The sequence below is a fragment of the Nilaparvata lugens genome, chromosome X (assembly GCF_014356525.2).
Source record: "Nilaparvata lugens isolate BPH chromosome X, ASM1435652v1, whole genome shotgun sequence".
In the NCBI taxonomy this organism is placed as follows: Eukaryota; Metazoa; Arthropoda; class Insecta; order Hemiptera; family Delphacidae; genus Nilaparvata; species Nilaparvata lugens.
This window is the reverse complement of record NC_052518.1, coordinates 5,676,740-5,691,465: the sequence shown is the minus strand read 5'-3', so window position 1 is coordinate 5,691,465 and position 14,726 is coordinate 5,676,740. Positions and strand designations below refer to the sequence as shown.

Genomic DNA, 14,726 nt, shown 5'->3' with positions numbered 1-14,726 from the left:
TTATTCGGGACTGAAGCTCTTCAATTGTCTACCTGAAAGAATACGGTTATGTGGTAGTCATAGGCTTTTCTTGTCTTCAATTACTAATGTACTTGTGGAAGCGTGTCCCTATACAATGGAGGAATGTTGTGGTGCCTTCATACTTTGAGTTTATACAGATGCATACACTTTGCATAGAAAAATGTTCATGACATGTTACATGCCACTTGAGCTCTGCTCAGATTTGTGGCTTCACGTAAAAAATGACAATAATAATAAGCTCTCATATTAGCTGCTTATCAGCTGATTCCCGAATGCCAACCCAATCAACCAATTGGAGAGCTTCCTGCCCTGCCGACCCGTCCGCCGCCAGTGCAAAAACGCTCAATGTGGCTTGGCCCTTATATTCTATTCTTAACAGACTCGAAATATTCTATTCAAGGCAGGCCAGACTCTGTACGCACCTTTAAATGCTAGTGGCCTTTAAATGCTAGTGAGACTCTGAACCTCTCAAAATTTGAGAGGTTCATCCTCTGAATTTGAAGGATGAAATAAACATAATTGGAAAAAAATGTAGACCCAAAGCGGACCTTTGGTGGTCCAACAATTATGGACCGGTAGTAAGATCACTAGTCAGATCTTTCACCTCTCACGCTCAGACTGGTTGTCCGGGAGTTAGTTCAACCTTCAGCATCCTCACTCACGTTCCTGACTAGGCGGCTGACTTGGACCTCCATTTGATCAAACTCGTCCGTCTAGACATCCAGCAATCGACCCAACATATCAACAACCCCTTCACACTCCCACGTCTGAATTTTGCAGCTGAAGTTGGACTAGAAATCGGATAGTGAATGACCCGCTTTAATCAACGTCCGACGTTGTTGGAGAACGGTGAAAAACCCCCCGACGTCAAATCAAACATTGAATGTTAGGCTTCAATTAACGTTAAAACTGATAGTGAATGGCCAGCTTTAAAAACTGAAAAATAAAAATAGAGCAGATATAGAAAACAAGCATAGAGAAAAGATAGCTTCATAAGATGGTATAGAGCGTTTATGTTCCAAATTTCACTGTTAACTCAAGCCGATAGTCCTAGTAGTTTTTTCGTGATGCTGGTGGTCTCTCATACTTTGCCATTCTTACACTTTCACCCGGCCAAAACCGAAATATTGACAGTAGTCGACTTGAGTTAACATGAAATCTACTTTTGGAACATAAACGACACAACGAACATATCTTCTTCTGCTATATCTTCTCTATGTTACAAATGTAAACTCACTCTTATGATGGCTTTAATAGATTCGACTTTAAGACTTGGTTGATGGCGCATCAACTCATCCATTGCACTTCCAAGATTAGTGGCGGTGTCACCCGTGTTGACTGAGCGGCGATTCCGCATGGCTGACAAGTACACGGGAGATATCAGCGCTTTGAACAGTTTGTCGAATGGACGGTATTGTATGAACGTATTTAGACCTCTGGTGTTTAGGCACAACGCGCTGAACACATTAGGAAGAGATGCCAGTACTTCGCGTGTTGCTGGTACCTGAAAACAGAAAGTAAACTTGAACCACACACAAATCTCACCAAAGCATCTTATAAAATGTATTATCAATTTCAAACAACTATCTGTCACCTGGGAGCGCGCCAACCAAGCTCTCCGTCAACTGAGCTTCTTTTAAAACCACTTTCGAGGGGATTGGTTGACGGCGTCAATCGAGCTCCTGAGAGAGGAGCTTGGTTGCCGTGAGCTTGCGAGGAGCGTGGTTGTCCTCCCAACCAAAAGGGGATTGGCTGTCGAGGAGACTCGTTGACGGCAGCGTGCAAGGTGCTTGGTTGTTGTCACCGAACCCGACAACCAAGCTCCTCCCTCGCACACTCACGTTTGAGTACCGGAGTTTTCGCGAGTTAACTGACATATATAGGGTTTTTCATGCACTTACTCAATGGATTTTGGAACAGTCCTCAAATCACGCCTGGTTTTCCCAGTCATTCATTGCTTTTTGAAAGGAAGAAGTTCCAACTCTTCGAAAGCCATTTTCAAGTGTATATAAAGTGTCAAAACACGAGGGACATTTTTTAAAACCATAAATAAAAGACGAATGTAAATAGAAGAATAATTTTTCCACAAAAATTTACCTACACTTATGATTATTCTCAAAAGTAATTGCCGTCAAGGTTGATTTGTTAAACCAGTAAACCACCCTATCAAAAACCTCTTCATGAAATGTTGCCGCCAAATGAAGTTTAAATGGGCTATGACTATTAAACTCCATAAGTTTTGGAGTTTCTCGTTAGTTTGGAAGCTCTGCTCTCAAAGTCATGTCTTGAGTTTGGGGAAAAGGTTAAGTTCATGGTGGCCAGGTCAGGGTTGTATAGTGGGTGATGGATATTATCTCATTTGATTAGCTGGAGAAGCCGTTTGGCTGCATAATGACTGTGACTCCGAGTTGTGATGCAACGATTCCGGAGGTCATTTCAACTGAATCGAGACCATTCACACACAACCTCATCACTCATAACATTTCCTGCTTCAACTTGAGCCATTCTTCTTCAGATTAATGCTAAACTATTGCCTTTTGCTTGCAAAAACGAATAAAGCTACGTAACTAGCACTTGGCGGGAGGCTCAATTGAGGCGGCCATGTTTGTGTCTATAACTCGACAACAATTGACAATCTGGCCGCACCGATCACAGCGCATTTGGTGGATTTGATGAACTGTTCAGCTCTGTAAGAGTCGCTTCCCTACCGCTTGTCTGTGTCTAATGTTATATGATCGGATCATAGATTCATGATCTATGTCAGTACTATGTCAGGCCACTAACGACAGGACAAGTGTGTCGAGCATGTGAGAACGGACATCACTTAGGGCCAAGCCACATCAAGTGTTTTTCAGGCGTTTATGCACTGGCACGTACGAGTCAGCAGGGTAGGAAGCTCTCAGATTAGCTGCTTATCAGCTGATTCCCGAATGCCAACCCAATCAACCAATTGGAGAGCTTCCTGCCCTGCCGACCCGTCCGCCGCCAGTGCAAAAACGCTTAATGTGGCTTGGCCCTTATATTCTATTCTGAACAGACTCGAAATATTCTATTCAAGGCAGGCCAGACTCTGTACGCACCTTTAAATGCTAGTGAGACTCTGAACCTCTCAACATTTGAGAGGTTCATCCTCTGAATTTGAAGGATGAAATAAACATAATTGGAAAAAATGTAGACCCAAAGCGGGCCTTTGGTGGTCCAACAATTATGGACCGGTAGTAAGATCACTAGTCAGATCTTTCACCTCTCACGCTCAGACTGGTTGTCCGGGAGTTAGTTCAACCTTCAGCATCCTCACTCACGTTCCTGACTAGGCGGCTGAATTGGACCTCCATTTGATCAAACTCGTCCGTCTAGACAACCAGCAATTGACCCAACATATCAACAACCCCTTCACACTCCTACGTCTGAATTTTGCAGCTGAAGTTGGACTAGAAATCGGATAGTGAATGACCCGCTTTAATCAACGTCCGACGTTGTTGAAAAAAACCCGACGTCAAATCAAACATTGAATGTTAGGCTTCAATTAACGTTAAAACTGATAGTGAATGGCCAGCTTTAAAAACTGAAAAATAAAGATAGAGCAGATATAGAAAACAAGCATAGAGAAAAGATAGCTTCATAAGATGGTATAGAGCATTTATGTTCCAAATTTCACTGTTAACTCAAGCCGATAGTCCTAGTAGTTTTTTCGTGATGCTGGTGGTCTCTCATACTTTGCCGTTCTTACACTTTCACCCGGCCAAAACCGAAATATTGACAGTAGTCGACTTGAGTTGACATGAAATCTACTTGAAATTTAGAACATAAACGACACAACGAACATATCTTCTTCTGCTATGTTTTCTCTATGTTACAAATAAAAACTCACTCTTATGATGGCTTTAATAGATTCGAGTTGAAGACTTGGTTGATGGCGCATCAACTCATCCATTGCACTTCCAAGATCAGTGGCGGTGTCACCCGTGTTCACTGAGCGGCGATTCCGCATGGCTGACAAGTACACGGGAGATATCAGCGCTTTGAACAGTTTGTCGAATGGATGGTATCGCATGAACGTATCTAGACCTCTGGTGTTTAGGCACAACGCGCTGAACACATTAGGAAGAGATGCCAGTACTTCGCGTGTTGCTGGTACCTGAAAACAGAAAGTAAACTTGAACCACACACAAATCTCACCAAAGCATCTTATAAAATGTATTATCAATTTCAAACAACTATCTGTCACCTGGGAGCGCGCCAACCAAGCTCTCCATCAACTGAGCTTCTTTAAAAACCCTTTTCGAGGGGATTGGTTGACGGCGTCCTGAGAGAGGAGCTTGGTTGTTGTGAGCGTGCGAGGAGCGTGGTTATCGTCTTCGGTCCCGACAACCAGTCCCCTCCTAACCAAAAGGGGATTGGCTGTCGAGGAGACTCGTTGACGGCAGCGTGCAAGGTGCTTGGTTGACGGCAGCGTGCAAGGTGCTTGGTTGTCGTCACCGAACACGACAACCAAGCTCCTCCCTCGCACACTCACGTTTGAGTACCGGAGTTTTCGCGAGTTAACTGACATGCACTTACTCAATGGATTTTGGAACAGTCCTCAAATCACGCCTGATTTTCCCAGTCATTCATTGCTTTTTGATGAATTATAAAGCAATAAAGATGAAGAATTGTGTGGTGAACTTCGCCTCTCAAGTTTTGTAATAGTGAAATACTTCTCCTGATTTGAGCTCGAGCTGAAGTTTCTTTATAAAACAAATCATCTAAAAAATATATATAGACAATGGAAGGAGTTTTGATTCTTTAAAAATCGGCCAACAACTGATTCGTATTGTTCCTGCAGACATTATTCTCAATGCCAGTATCTGAGCCCCCCGGAATTCCTTGGTACTTTATCCAAGTAACTAACGAACTTGGAAACATAATTTACACATTGAGCAACTTACATCTTTGACCAGTAGGGCATGTAGAACGACATCGGTTAGGCCGTTTTCTTGCAGTGCCGTGAGCAGAGCGGGCTCTTGGAATATGTAGTTTACCACAACATCAGTGGCCAATAGAAACAGGGCAGGTCCGTAATATTCAGCATTGCTAATGACGTGTTTCAAAGACGACGGAAGAGTTCCATCCATCACGTTGCGGATCGTGTCGTGAATCGTGGCATCCTATGACAAACAATAAATTAAAATTTAATTTAAATTAACCACTCATTCAACAATATATAAAATATGATACAAGTTGAGAAAATAAGGCTGGCTTTGTTGAACATAAGGACATCAAACATTAGAAGCTACGACACACAGCCGCACTGCACTCTCGTAGCATGAAATTCAGTTCTTTATACGACGGCGGGATTTGCAGAATCTTTGCTCTCAACACCTAAAAATCATATTATTTTAGAATAAATGGCGATCAAGTTTTGCAACATGAAGCTGCATTTACACTGGTCGAGTTTACTTGAATTAGAATGTTTATAACCTTAAAAGTATATAATTAAGGAGTAAAACATCTTTATTAATCTAAAAGTTTTCTCCTTCATAGTTTTCTATTTAGTTGTTTATATGCATTTTACATTGACTGACAACTGTTTTTATCACATTTTTCCATCTGTAGGTTGGATTGTACCTTCAAGATTCAAGCTGCATCCAAAAGTTAAACATGATCAACCTCTACAAAACTTGAAAAAGGGTCTACATTAGTACAGTGGATCAAGTTTCTGTCGTTGTAAACTTCACTTTAAGTTTGGAAGAACCATTCATTCTACTCAAACGTCAAGAGTTCAAGTAAACTTGACTCATATAAACGCCTCTCAAGCTTCAAGTTAGTCTCCAAGTACTAATGTAAACGCCCCTCAAGTTTTAAGTTGTTCATGTTGAAAGTCAAGGCAATAGCTAATGTTGAATATGTTGATAAAATTAATTACCTTAAGAACCTTCTTCATAAAGTTCAGCATGGACTTGAGCAAAGCCGCGCGTTGAGTGAGACAAGTTCTTATGGTGCCGCCTCTTCCACGCTGCTCTCTCGGTTCTACACAATAAATTTCAACAGTAGTAAGTTATAGCAATCATACGGACACTATCAATCACAGTGAAACATAATACTATAAAACATTTTATTTACTAACAGATCATTCAAAGCTACATTTATAGGATATAATTATTATAATTAGGGCCATCAGTTAATTGGAGAGCTTCCTGCACTGCCGACTTTAAAAACGCAGTCTGAAAATGACTCATAAACGATTAATATGCTCTAGCCCTAAACAAGAACGACTGGGTTATCAGTTTGGTTTCTGAATCACAACTGACATCATAAATTACAAATCACATCATTTCCAATTGAAATGATACTTTCTCAAATACAATTCACTATTCTCAATTACAAGTGATAACTTCTCAAATACGATTGACTGTTCTCATTTACATATGACATTTTCTCAAATCCAAATGACTTAATTACAATTGATAGATTCTCAAATAAAGGCGAACATATTGCCAGCTCACCAGGTGGGGGAGCATTAGAACAGCTTGGCTGGCTGTGTGAGGATGAATCCGAGTCAACATTGATACGATTCATTTCTTCATCCAGTTGAGCTTCAGCCAGCGTTATTTCAAACGGCTGTTCCTCTCTGCAGATTGTCACTTCCATCTGAAACGATAAATCACACACTTCAATAATTCAAACAAATAACACAAAACAGTAATATGCTCTATAAGGTCTATCATCTGAGTGACCGGATTGATGTTTGCGTGTTTCATCCCTATTGAAATCACTCAGTCGTCACGTAGATGCAACGTCTTCCTTTCTTAAGGTAGGCGCACACAGATCGTCATCGGAGCATTGGCATTTTATATCATTGCGACGTATGTCGAGTCGTGTGCGAACTAGGAATTTAATAAACATATATTACAGTTTATAAGTGATGGATAGCAGTAGCAAAGAAGTTATAATTGTTACTTGTTTGTTAGCCGAAGATGAAGAAGAGGTACAGCAACGTAGGAAGAGAAAACGAAAAATGTGGATACATACAATTAATCAGAAAAGTATAGAATACTGAGAATTTAATCATCTGTTACCTGATTTAATTGAAGACGAAGTTAAATTTTTTAGCTACTTCTGCATGTCGCAAGTAATTTTCTTTGATCTTTTGAATGTCCTCAGACAACATATAGTTTAACTGAACACCACTTATCGCTGTGCGATTGAGCCTGAACAGAGATTAGCAAATCCTCCCAAATGGTGTTCCAATCCTCCCAAATGGTGGTTCGAATAATCGGGATGTTTCAAGTTGTACAATTCTTCATATTGTTGAACAATAATAATCAATTTCGCAGAATCCATAATTGTGTGTAGAAAATAAGAATACCACATGTTCAGTCGCTACTGTACTAGTCAATCGCCTGTAGAAATGGATAATTCGTGACGGTCCTACTGCGCACACCAGAACGGAAATGCCGTCGGCTTCAATGCTCCTCTCGGGATTCCTGACGGCATTTCCGATCTACGATGCGTACGATGCGGAAAGGTATGCGCACTCCAATTGAAAACAATGCATTAAATCTAATCGTCCGATCTGTGCCGTCCGTCCGATGATGATCTGTGTGCGCCTACCTTAAAGAAGCAATTCCTTGGAGGCGTTCTAGCAGCGCTGCTCGAGCAGAGCCATGTTATACAAGCGCTGAAGCCGCGGCGTTAGTAGCGTCGGGTTATCTGGGCAATGGTACATCCATAGTGCAAGTTATACGAGCGACACCAACGCCGTCGAGTCCGCATTAGCCCGACGTTGAGTTACACAGTTGAGCCCACAACCAAGTTATATGGAAACGCACAGTAGTATCATAGAGAAAAGATAGCATAAAAAATATATACCACGGTATAGGGCGTTCATGTCCCACATTCACTGTTAACTGAAGTCGATGGTCCACGTAGTTCTTTTCAGTGAAGCTATGTGACGCTGGTAGTCTCTCATACTGTGCCCTTCTCACACTCTCAACCGACCAAAACAGTGATAATAGACAGTAATCGGCTTGAGTTAACAAAAAGTTGGCTTGAAATTTGGAACACAAACGACCTATTTCATGAAATATCTATTATTTTCTGTTTTTTTATTGAAATTTCATACAAATATTTGCTCTGTATGAACAGCTGATCTACTTTGAGAAGCAACTTACACAGTGTTCCAGATATGCCATTCAATAACATTAGATAGATAGAAATTGATTTAAAGACAGTATTTACGGTATTAAATATGAGATAATGTAAATTACTACAAATTTAATGTGAAGATTCTAACTCACCGCCAATCTGTCGATGAAACTTTTCATTCCCCCGTGGGTGATGAATGCTTGCATATCCATATTGGTAATAAGGTTAATCACTCGAACAGCGCGATTTGCAAACTAAACAATAAAAAAGAGAAGCTACAGTTAGCAACATGAATAAAATTATACTAACTTTCGCTAAGAAACAATGAGTCATTCACTAAACAATGATTCATCCACTGAACAATGAGGCATCCATAATCATTTCCAGCAATGCTCCAATTTGATACACTTGCACATTTGAGATATGGCACATCTCAGGAACTCCCATAACAATAACAGGATCATTTAGACTGTCATATGAATTAGAATTGGAACCGTTTTGGGCCTAAGCCACGGACTATAGTTTCAACTCTTATGAATGGTTGATAATACGTTATAATGATATGGTAATCAATAAAATGACTCTTGAAGAGTTGAAACTAGTTGTGCTGTTTTAAAATAAGGGATGGTTGATCATTTTTATTGTGTTTCAATACTAGGCTAACACAATATTTTGATGTTTTAAACGAGCGACAACATAGTCAATTATAATATTACGCCTAGTCAGTCTAGTCATGTTGGTCCAGTCGCTGACCCAGTCTGGTACCCGAACCGAACGTAGGCCAATGAAGGCCAGCGCTGGCAAACCACCCATCCACACACTGGCGCTGGTGGTCATTGGCCTTCATTGGGCCAACATGTGGATGGATGCGGCATTATAATTGACTGCATGTCGTTGTTTAAAATATCAAAATAGTGTGTTATATATAATAAATGGCAGTTCGGATTGGATCAAGAAACCATTGAAGAATATTTTCGGGAGTGTCTCGATTGGACCAGGTTTCGTTTACACCAGGTCCTATTCTACAATGAAGCAGAAAACCTGGTCTAAACGCACACCTCGGCTAAACGAGACGGAATGCTTCGATTACAGCAGGTGGTTCAAACAAAACCTGGTCTAATCGAGACATGAGCTAAATAATACCGAATACTTCGATTAACCCAGTAGTTTGATTACACCAGGTCGTGTGTCTCGATTAGACCAGGTTTCGTTTAGACCTCCTGGTGTAATCGAAGCATTCCGTTTCGTTTAGCCGAGGTGTGCGTTTAGACCAGGTCCTGGTCTGGGGTAAGATCAAGTCCTGGTCTGGGTTAGATCAAGTCCGATCTGGGGTAATCGAACACCTAGACTAATCGAGCACCTGGACTAAACGAAATACACCCATATTTTCTGTTTGAATAATACAGAGAGATCGAAAAATAGCACACATCATGTGCGTGACTTTTCGATGTACTTACAGTGATGTGCTCCAACTCATTTCCGGGCCAGTTGACGATTCTCAACAAGGACTCCATCATGACACAATTGACGAGAGCCTCGCTGCCCTGATCATAGCTGGACAGATGGTACAGGAAACTGAACAGCGCTGTGGCCAATGGTAGTGGCACATGCTGACTTGTCGTGACTCCAGTCAGGGACCCAATGCAGTTACGCACCATTTGAGGGAGGAATCCGTGGTACATTCCAGCCCCAGTCACTTCGATTATCATGTTCATCCGGGATCCAGATTTCCTGAAAAAGTATAAACAATTACAACGGTGAAATTTAAATATCACTAATAAAACTAAGCATTATCATAGAGAAAATATAGCAAAAGAAGATATCTCATGATGAAAACAGAAAGCCTCGCCAATGCATGGAGGCCAGGCACAAGGCAGACGACCGACTGGAAGACCACTGGTGACATGGGAGGCAACTGTTTCACGGATAGCAGCAGAAATAGGCAAGGCCGTGAATCAGTTGAAGAGAATGGCTGCGGATTGATTGAGTACTTTATGTAGATTACAATATATACTGGCCCATATAAAATAGCTTACAATACAGCAAAATTATAGATGAATTTACATAATATAGACTAAGAAAATAATTATTGAACTGTATATGATACGAAAAAAGCAATTTGTAATAACTAAAGATAATATTGTTATGCATCTACATAAATTGGCGGAGCTTTGGACATATCAATGTCCATTCTTCGGAAAGAATATTCAAAATATCCTTCCCACTAACTCTCTACCAAAGAGAGTGGACAGAGAACAGTGGAGAAGATGGATCCGAGGCGACCACCCAACACTGTCAAAACGGCACATTGGGTTAGATAAAGAAGAAGGAGAAGATATCTCATAGTATAGGGCGTATATGTTGCAAATATCACTGTTAACTGAAGGGAACGACCTTTACCATGGGATATCTTCTTATGCTACCTTTTCTCTACGGCCTTATCGATCCAGATTTCTTAAAAAAGTAACCGGTGAAATTTAAATACCACTAAAAAAACTAAGCATTATCATGGAAAAGAATATATAAAATCTATCCCATGCTATAGGGCGTTTAGGTGGCAAACATTACTGATAACTCAAGCCGATAGTCCTAGTAGTTATTTTTCGTGAAGCTATGTGACGCTGGTAGTCTCTCATACTGTGCCCTTCTTACACTCTCACCTGGTAATAATAGACAGTTGGTCGACTTCAGTTAACAAAAAACCTGTTTGAAATTTGGAACATAAACGACCATGGGATATCTTCTTATGCTATATTTTCCCTATGGCATTATCGATCCAGATTTCGTCAAAAATTAACAAAAATTACACCGGTGAAATTTGAATACCACTGAATGAATGAATGAAAGCAGAATCGACCGTTGATGCGATGAGAATACTTGTTAGGTGTGTGATGACATTGGATGCGTATATGTGCAAGTGCAAGCATACTTACCAAACGCGCACATGAGAAACAAGATCTGGAAAGAGCAATAGGAGCACATACTGGTTGTGTTCAGTGTGAGCAGCTGCATGTACGTCACAACGTGTTCTTTCCACATTTTGTTTTTCGGCTCATGCATGATCTGACGTGCACTTGTACATATATGCATATATCCCCCCCTTAGGGATCCGAGTATCTGATAGAATCAGCAAACAGATCCACGGTGTAAACTCTAGTTTAAACCATTGATGACCCAGTTTAAAACGAGCCCTGTTTCAACGTTCAAATTTTGGCGTCACCTTTGAGCCAATTTAATTGGCGTTTGCTGGCTTCACATGGAATCAGCATACGGATCCACGGTTTAAACTCTTGTTCAAACCATTGATGAGCTAGACACAGTTGAAACCGAGACCTAAAACGCCAGTATAGTTGGGGTCTAAGACAAGTAGTGAGTAATTAAAACATGATAAAAACATAAAGGGCCGGTTTTATGAACCGAGCTCGGGATCTATGAGTTCTGGACTAACAGAGTCCGGGACTAAAATAAGTGCACGGGTCTGAATCGTCTTTCTGAGTCACGGTTTAATCTTCTTAACTCCGGGATCTATCAAGTCCTAGACCTATTTGAGTCCAGGACTTGAAACAATAAACATCAGGGAAATTCTCAATATTTTCTTATTGTTGAATTGTTGGCATTACAGCAAAACATTAAAGCATGCTATTTCAAATGAGCGTGCTCTCCAAACGATTTGTGATGAATCCTTGACTCCGAAAGAGGCGAGAATATAATTCAAGTCCTGGACTTATAAGCCACTCAGAAAGCGAAATTATAAACACCACAGTTTAACGTGATCTCTAAACTCCAGAGTCTATTCAAGTCCTCGACTACGTTAACGCCCTGACTTGGAAAGCCAATTTTCTGACTCCAGAGTTTAAAAGCCGGTTAAAGTCTAGAACTAGGCTAAATCGCGAGCTCGGAAACAGGCCCTTATACTTACACCGGTGATCGAGGATTCCTATCGAGATGAATGATCGATGTCAAAGTTCTGAGAGCAGCGGCCTTTATCTCGATCAGATTTGGATCGTCGAGTTGCAGCAACTCAACTAGCTCTTCCAGGAGGCCAGAATATAGAAGTTTGTGAATTTCAATGAATGAGTGGTTGTAAAGCAGGATCGACAACGATTGCAACCTTGCTTGCACACATTTCAGACGCAATTGGTAGTTCGAGAAAGCGTGAGCCAGTCTCAAGTGAGTGAAAAGAGAGACCTGTAAAAAACAAATTCAAAAGTTTAGATAAAACAGGTGGATTCGCAGCGAATACAGAAATTTCCGAGTTACCTTTTGAAGTTTAGATAATAGAGGCGGATTTAAAACAAATCCAGAAATTTCCAAGTTACCTTTCAGTTATATTCTTAACCTGTTAGTATTGGCCTACATTCGAAATTATCTAGCAAATTATTAATAAGTAAAGACACAGTAGTAACAAATTGGGAAGCGACTTGACTCAATGGTCCAGTTGATTATCTATCCCTTAGATACGTTGAGAATCATGCACTTGCTACTCCCATTGGAAGGGTGACCACTTGAGACAACTCCTCTGAATATGATTCATGAGTTGAAAAATCATGATTACTCATAATCAAACCATGAATTCTCAATTACTCTAAAGCGACTTGTCTCCGTGGTCACGCTAAGCTATCACTTAAGATAAGTTTGGATTCATGCGCTTGCTATTACCGTTGGAAGGGTGACTCAATTGGTCACTCCTCTGAATATATGATTAATGAGTTGAAAAATGTGATCGGTGCGGCCACATCGTAAATTGTTGTCGAGTTATAGACCCACAAACATGGCCGCTTCATTCACTTCTCCTGTCAAGTGCTAGTTACGCTTTATTCGTTTTTGCGAACAAAAGTTTAGCATAAAACTAACGAAGAATGATTCAACAGGGAACGTTATTAGTGATGAGGTTGTGTGTGAATGGTCTCTGGAAATTGAATGACTTCCGGAATCGTTGTGATGCATGACAACTCGGACTCACAGTGCTGGTACAACCAAACGGCTACTTCAACAAATTACAATAATACAGTTATCTCCATTCATGACCAGCATTTGCTGGATAGATTGCGTCAACATTTAAAACTTGACAAAAACTAAGATCAAGATGGGAGGTCAGTCATAGATCTCGAAAAACATTGTGTAGCCTCTTCATTGAGGGAGTAGAGTGTCAGACTCTCACGAAGCGCCCTCTCGAAGATTTTCTTCTCCTGCTCTCGGGAATACACCAGAATCCTGTTATGAATCGTGCACGGACAGGGAAGTTATTATGCGATCGAGTCAGTCTGGCATGAGGCAAATAGATATCATTCCTCCTCCTTGTGTAGTGGCTGTGTACATGTCCTCTTTGCTGATAGGTACGTTGGCCTCTTCTCAACAGTAGCATCCAACTAAACAAATACTGACTATAACCTGTCATAATCTTCAGTCTCCTAAATATTGGCGAAGTGTTCCAGCCGACGAGACGAGGTGATAATCCGGAGAGCCTTACTTTGTAGAAGCAGGATCTTTCTGCATGACCCCAAAGCACAATACCATAATTGGTATAGCTGTGGAAGAGGCCATGGTATGCTGTAACCAGGTATTCCGAAGAAACATGACCTCTCAGCTTGCGCATCAGACATGTGACTCTTTACAGTCTATTGCAGATCATTTCAACATGCTGCTCCCATGTCAATGTGGCATCCATCATACAGTCTATTGCAGATCATTTCAACATGCTGCTCCCATGTCAATGTGGCATCCATCATACAGTCTATTGCAGATCATTTCAACATGCTGCTCCCATGTCAATGTGGCATCCATCATACAGTCTATTGCAGATCATTTAAACATGCTGCTCCCATGTCAATGTGGCATCCATCATACAGTCTATTGCAGATCATTTCAACATGCTGCTCCCATGTCAATGTGGCATCCATCATACAGTCTATTGCAGATCATTTAAACATGCTGCTCCCATGTCAATGTGGCATCCATCATACAGTCTATTGCAGATCATTTAAACATGCTGCTCCCATGTCAATGTGGCATCCATCATACAGTCTATTGCAGATCATTTAAACATGCTGCTCCCATGTCAATGTGGCATCCATCATACAGTCTATTGCAGATCATTTCAACATGCTGCTCCCATGTCAATGTGGCATCCATCATACAGTCTATTGCAGATCATTTCAACATGCTGCTCCCATGTCAATGTGGCATCCATCATACAGTCTATTGCAGATCATTTCAACATGCTGCTCCCATGTCAATGTGGCATCCATCATAAATCCAATCAGCTTCACACTGCAATCCCCGAAAATTGGTGGATTCCGCCTCAGAGTGCAGAGTAGACTTTGTGGCTTCCTCTCGTTCAACACAAGTTTGTTCAACCGGAACCAATAATCACTGGCCACCTCTAAAGCCAGAAATACACATATCGATTTTTGTTAGTACAACATTTTGCCGTCCTTATGAATTCTATCATATTAAACGGAGCCTGACAAACATCATCTGTTTAATCTAATAGAATTATCAAGGCCGGCAAAAAATCGTAGGAACAAAAATCGATGTGTGTATAGCTAGCCTAACAGTTGGGCGGCCACACCTGTGTA

At 41.0% G+C, this 14,726-nt stretch overlaps 1 protein-coding gene across 1 annotated transcript in view; it reads right to left on the bottom strand.

Annotated features, from left to right (window-relative positions):
• The window catches only part of LOC111051988 (E3 ubiquitin-protein ligase HUWE1), a gene marked incomplete in the record, with an annotated part of 177,940 nt that overhangs the window by 156,723 nt on the left and 6,491 nt on the right, over positions 1-14,726 (bottom strand). Inside the window, 7 exon segments of the mRNA XM_039441421.1 lie at positions 1,259-1,525; positions 4,950-5,168; positions 5,927-6,030; positions 6,507-6,651; positions 8,301-8,402; positions 9,606-9,879; positions 12,068-12,336. Coding sequence (XP_039297355.1) covers positions 1,259-1,525; positions 4,950-5,168; positions 5,927-6,030; positions 6,507-6,651; positions 8,301-8,402; positions 9,606-9,879; positions 12,068-12,336 — 1,380 coding nt within the window.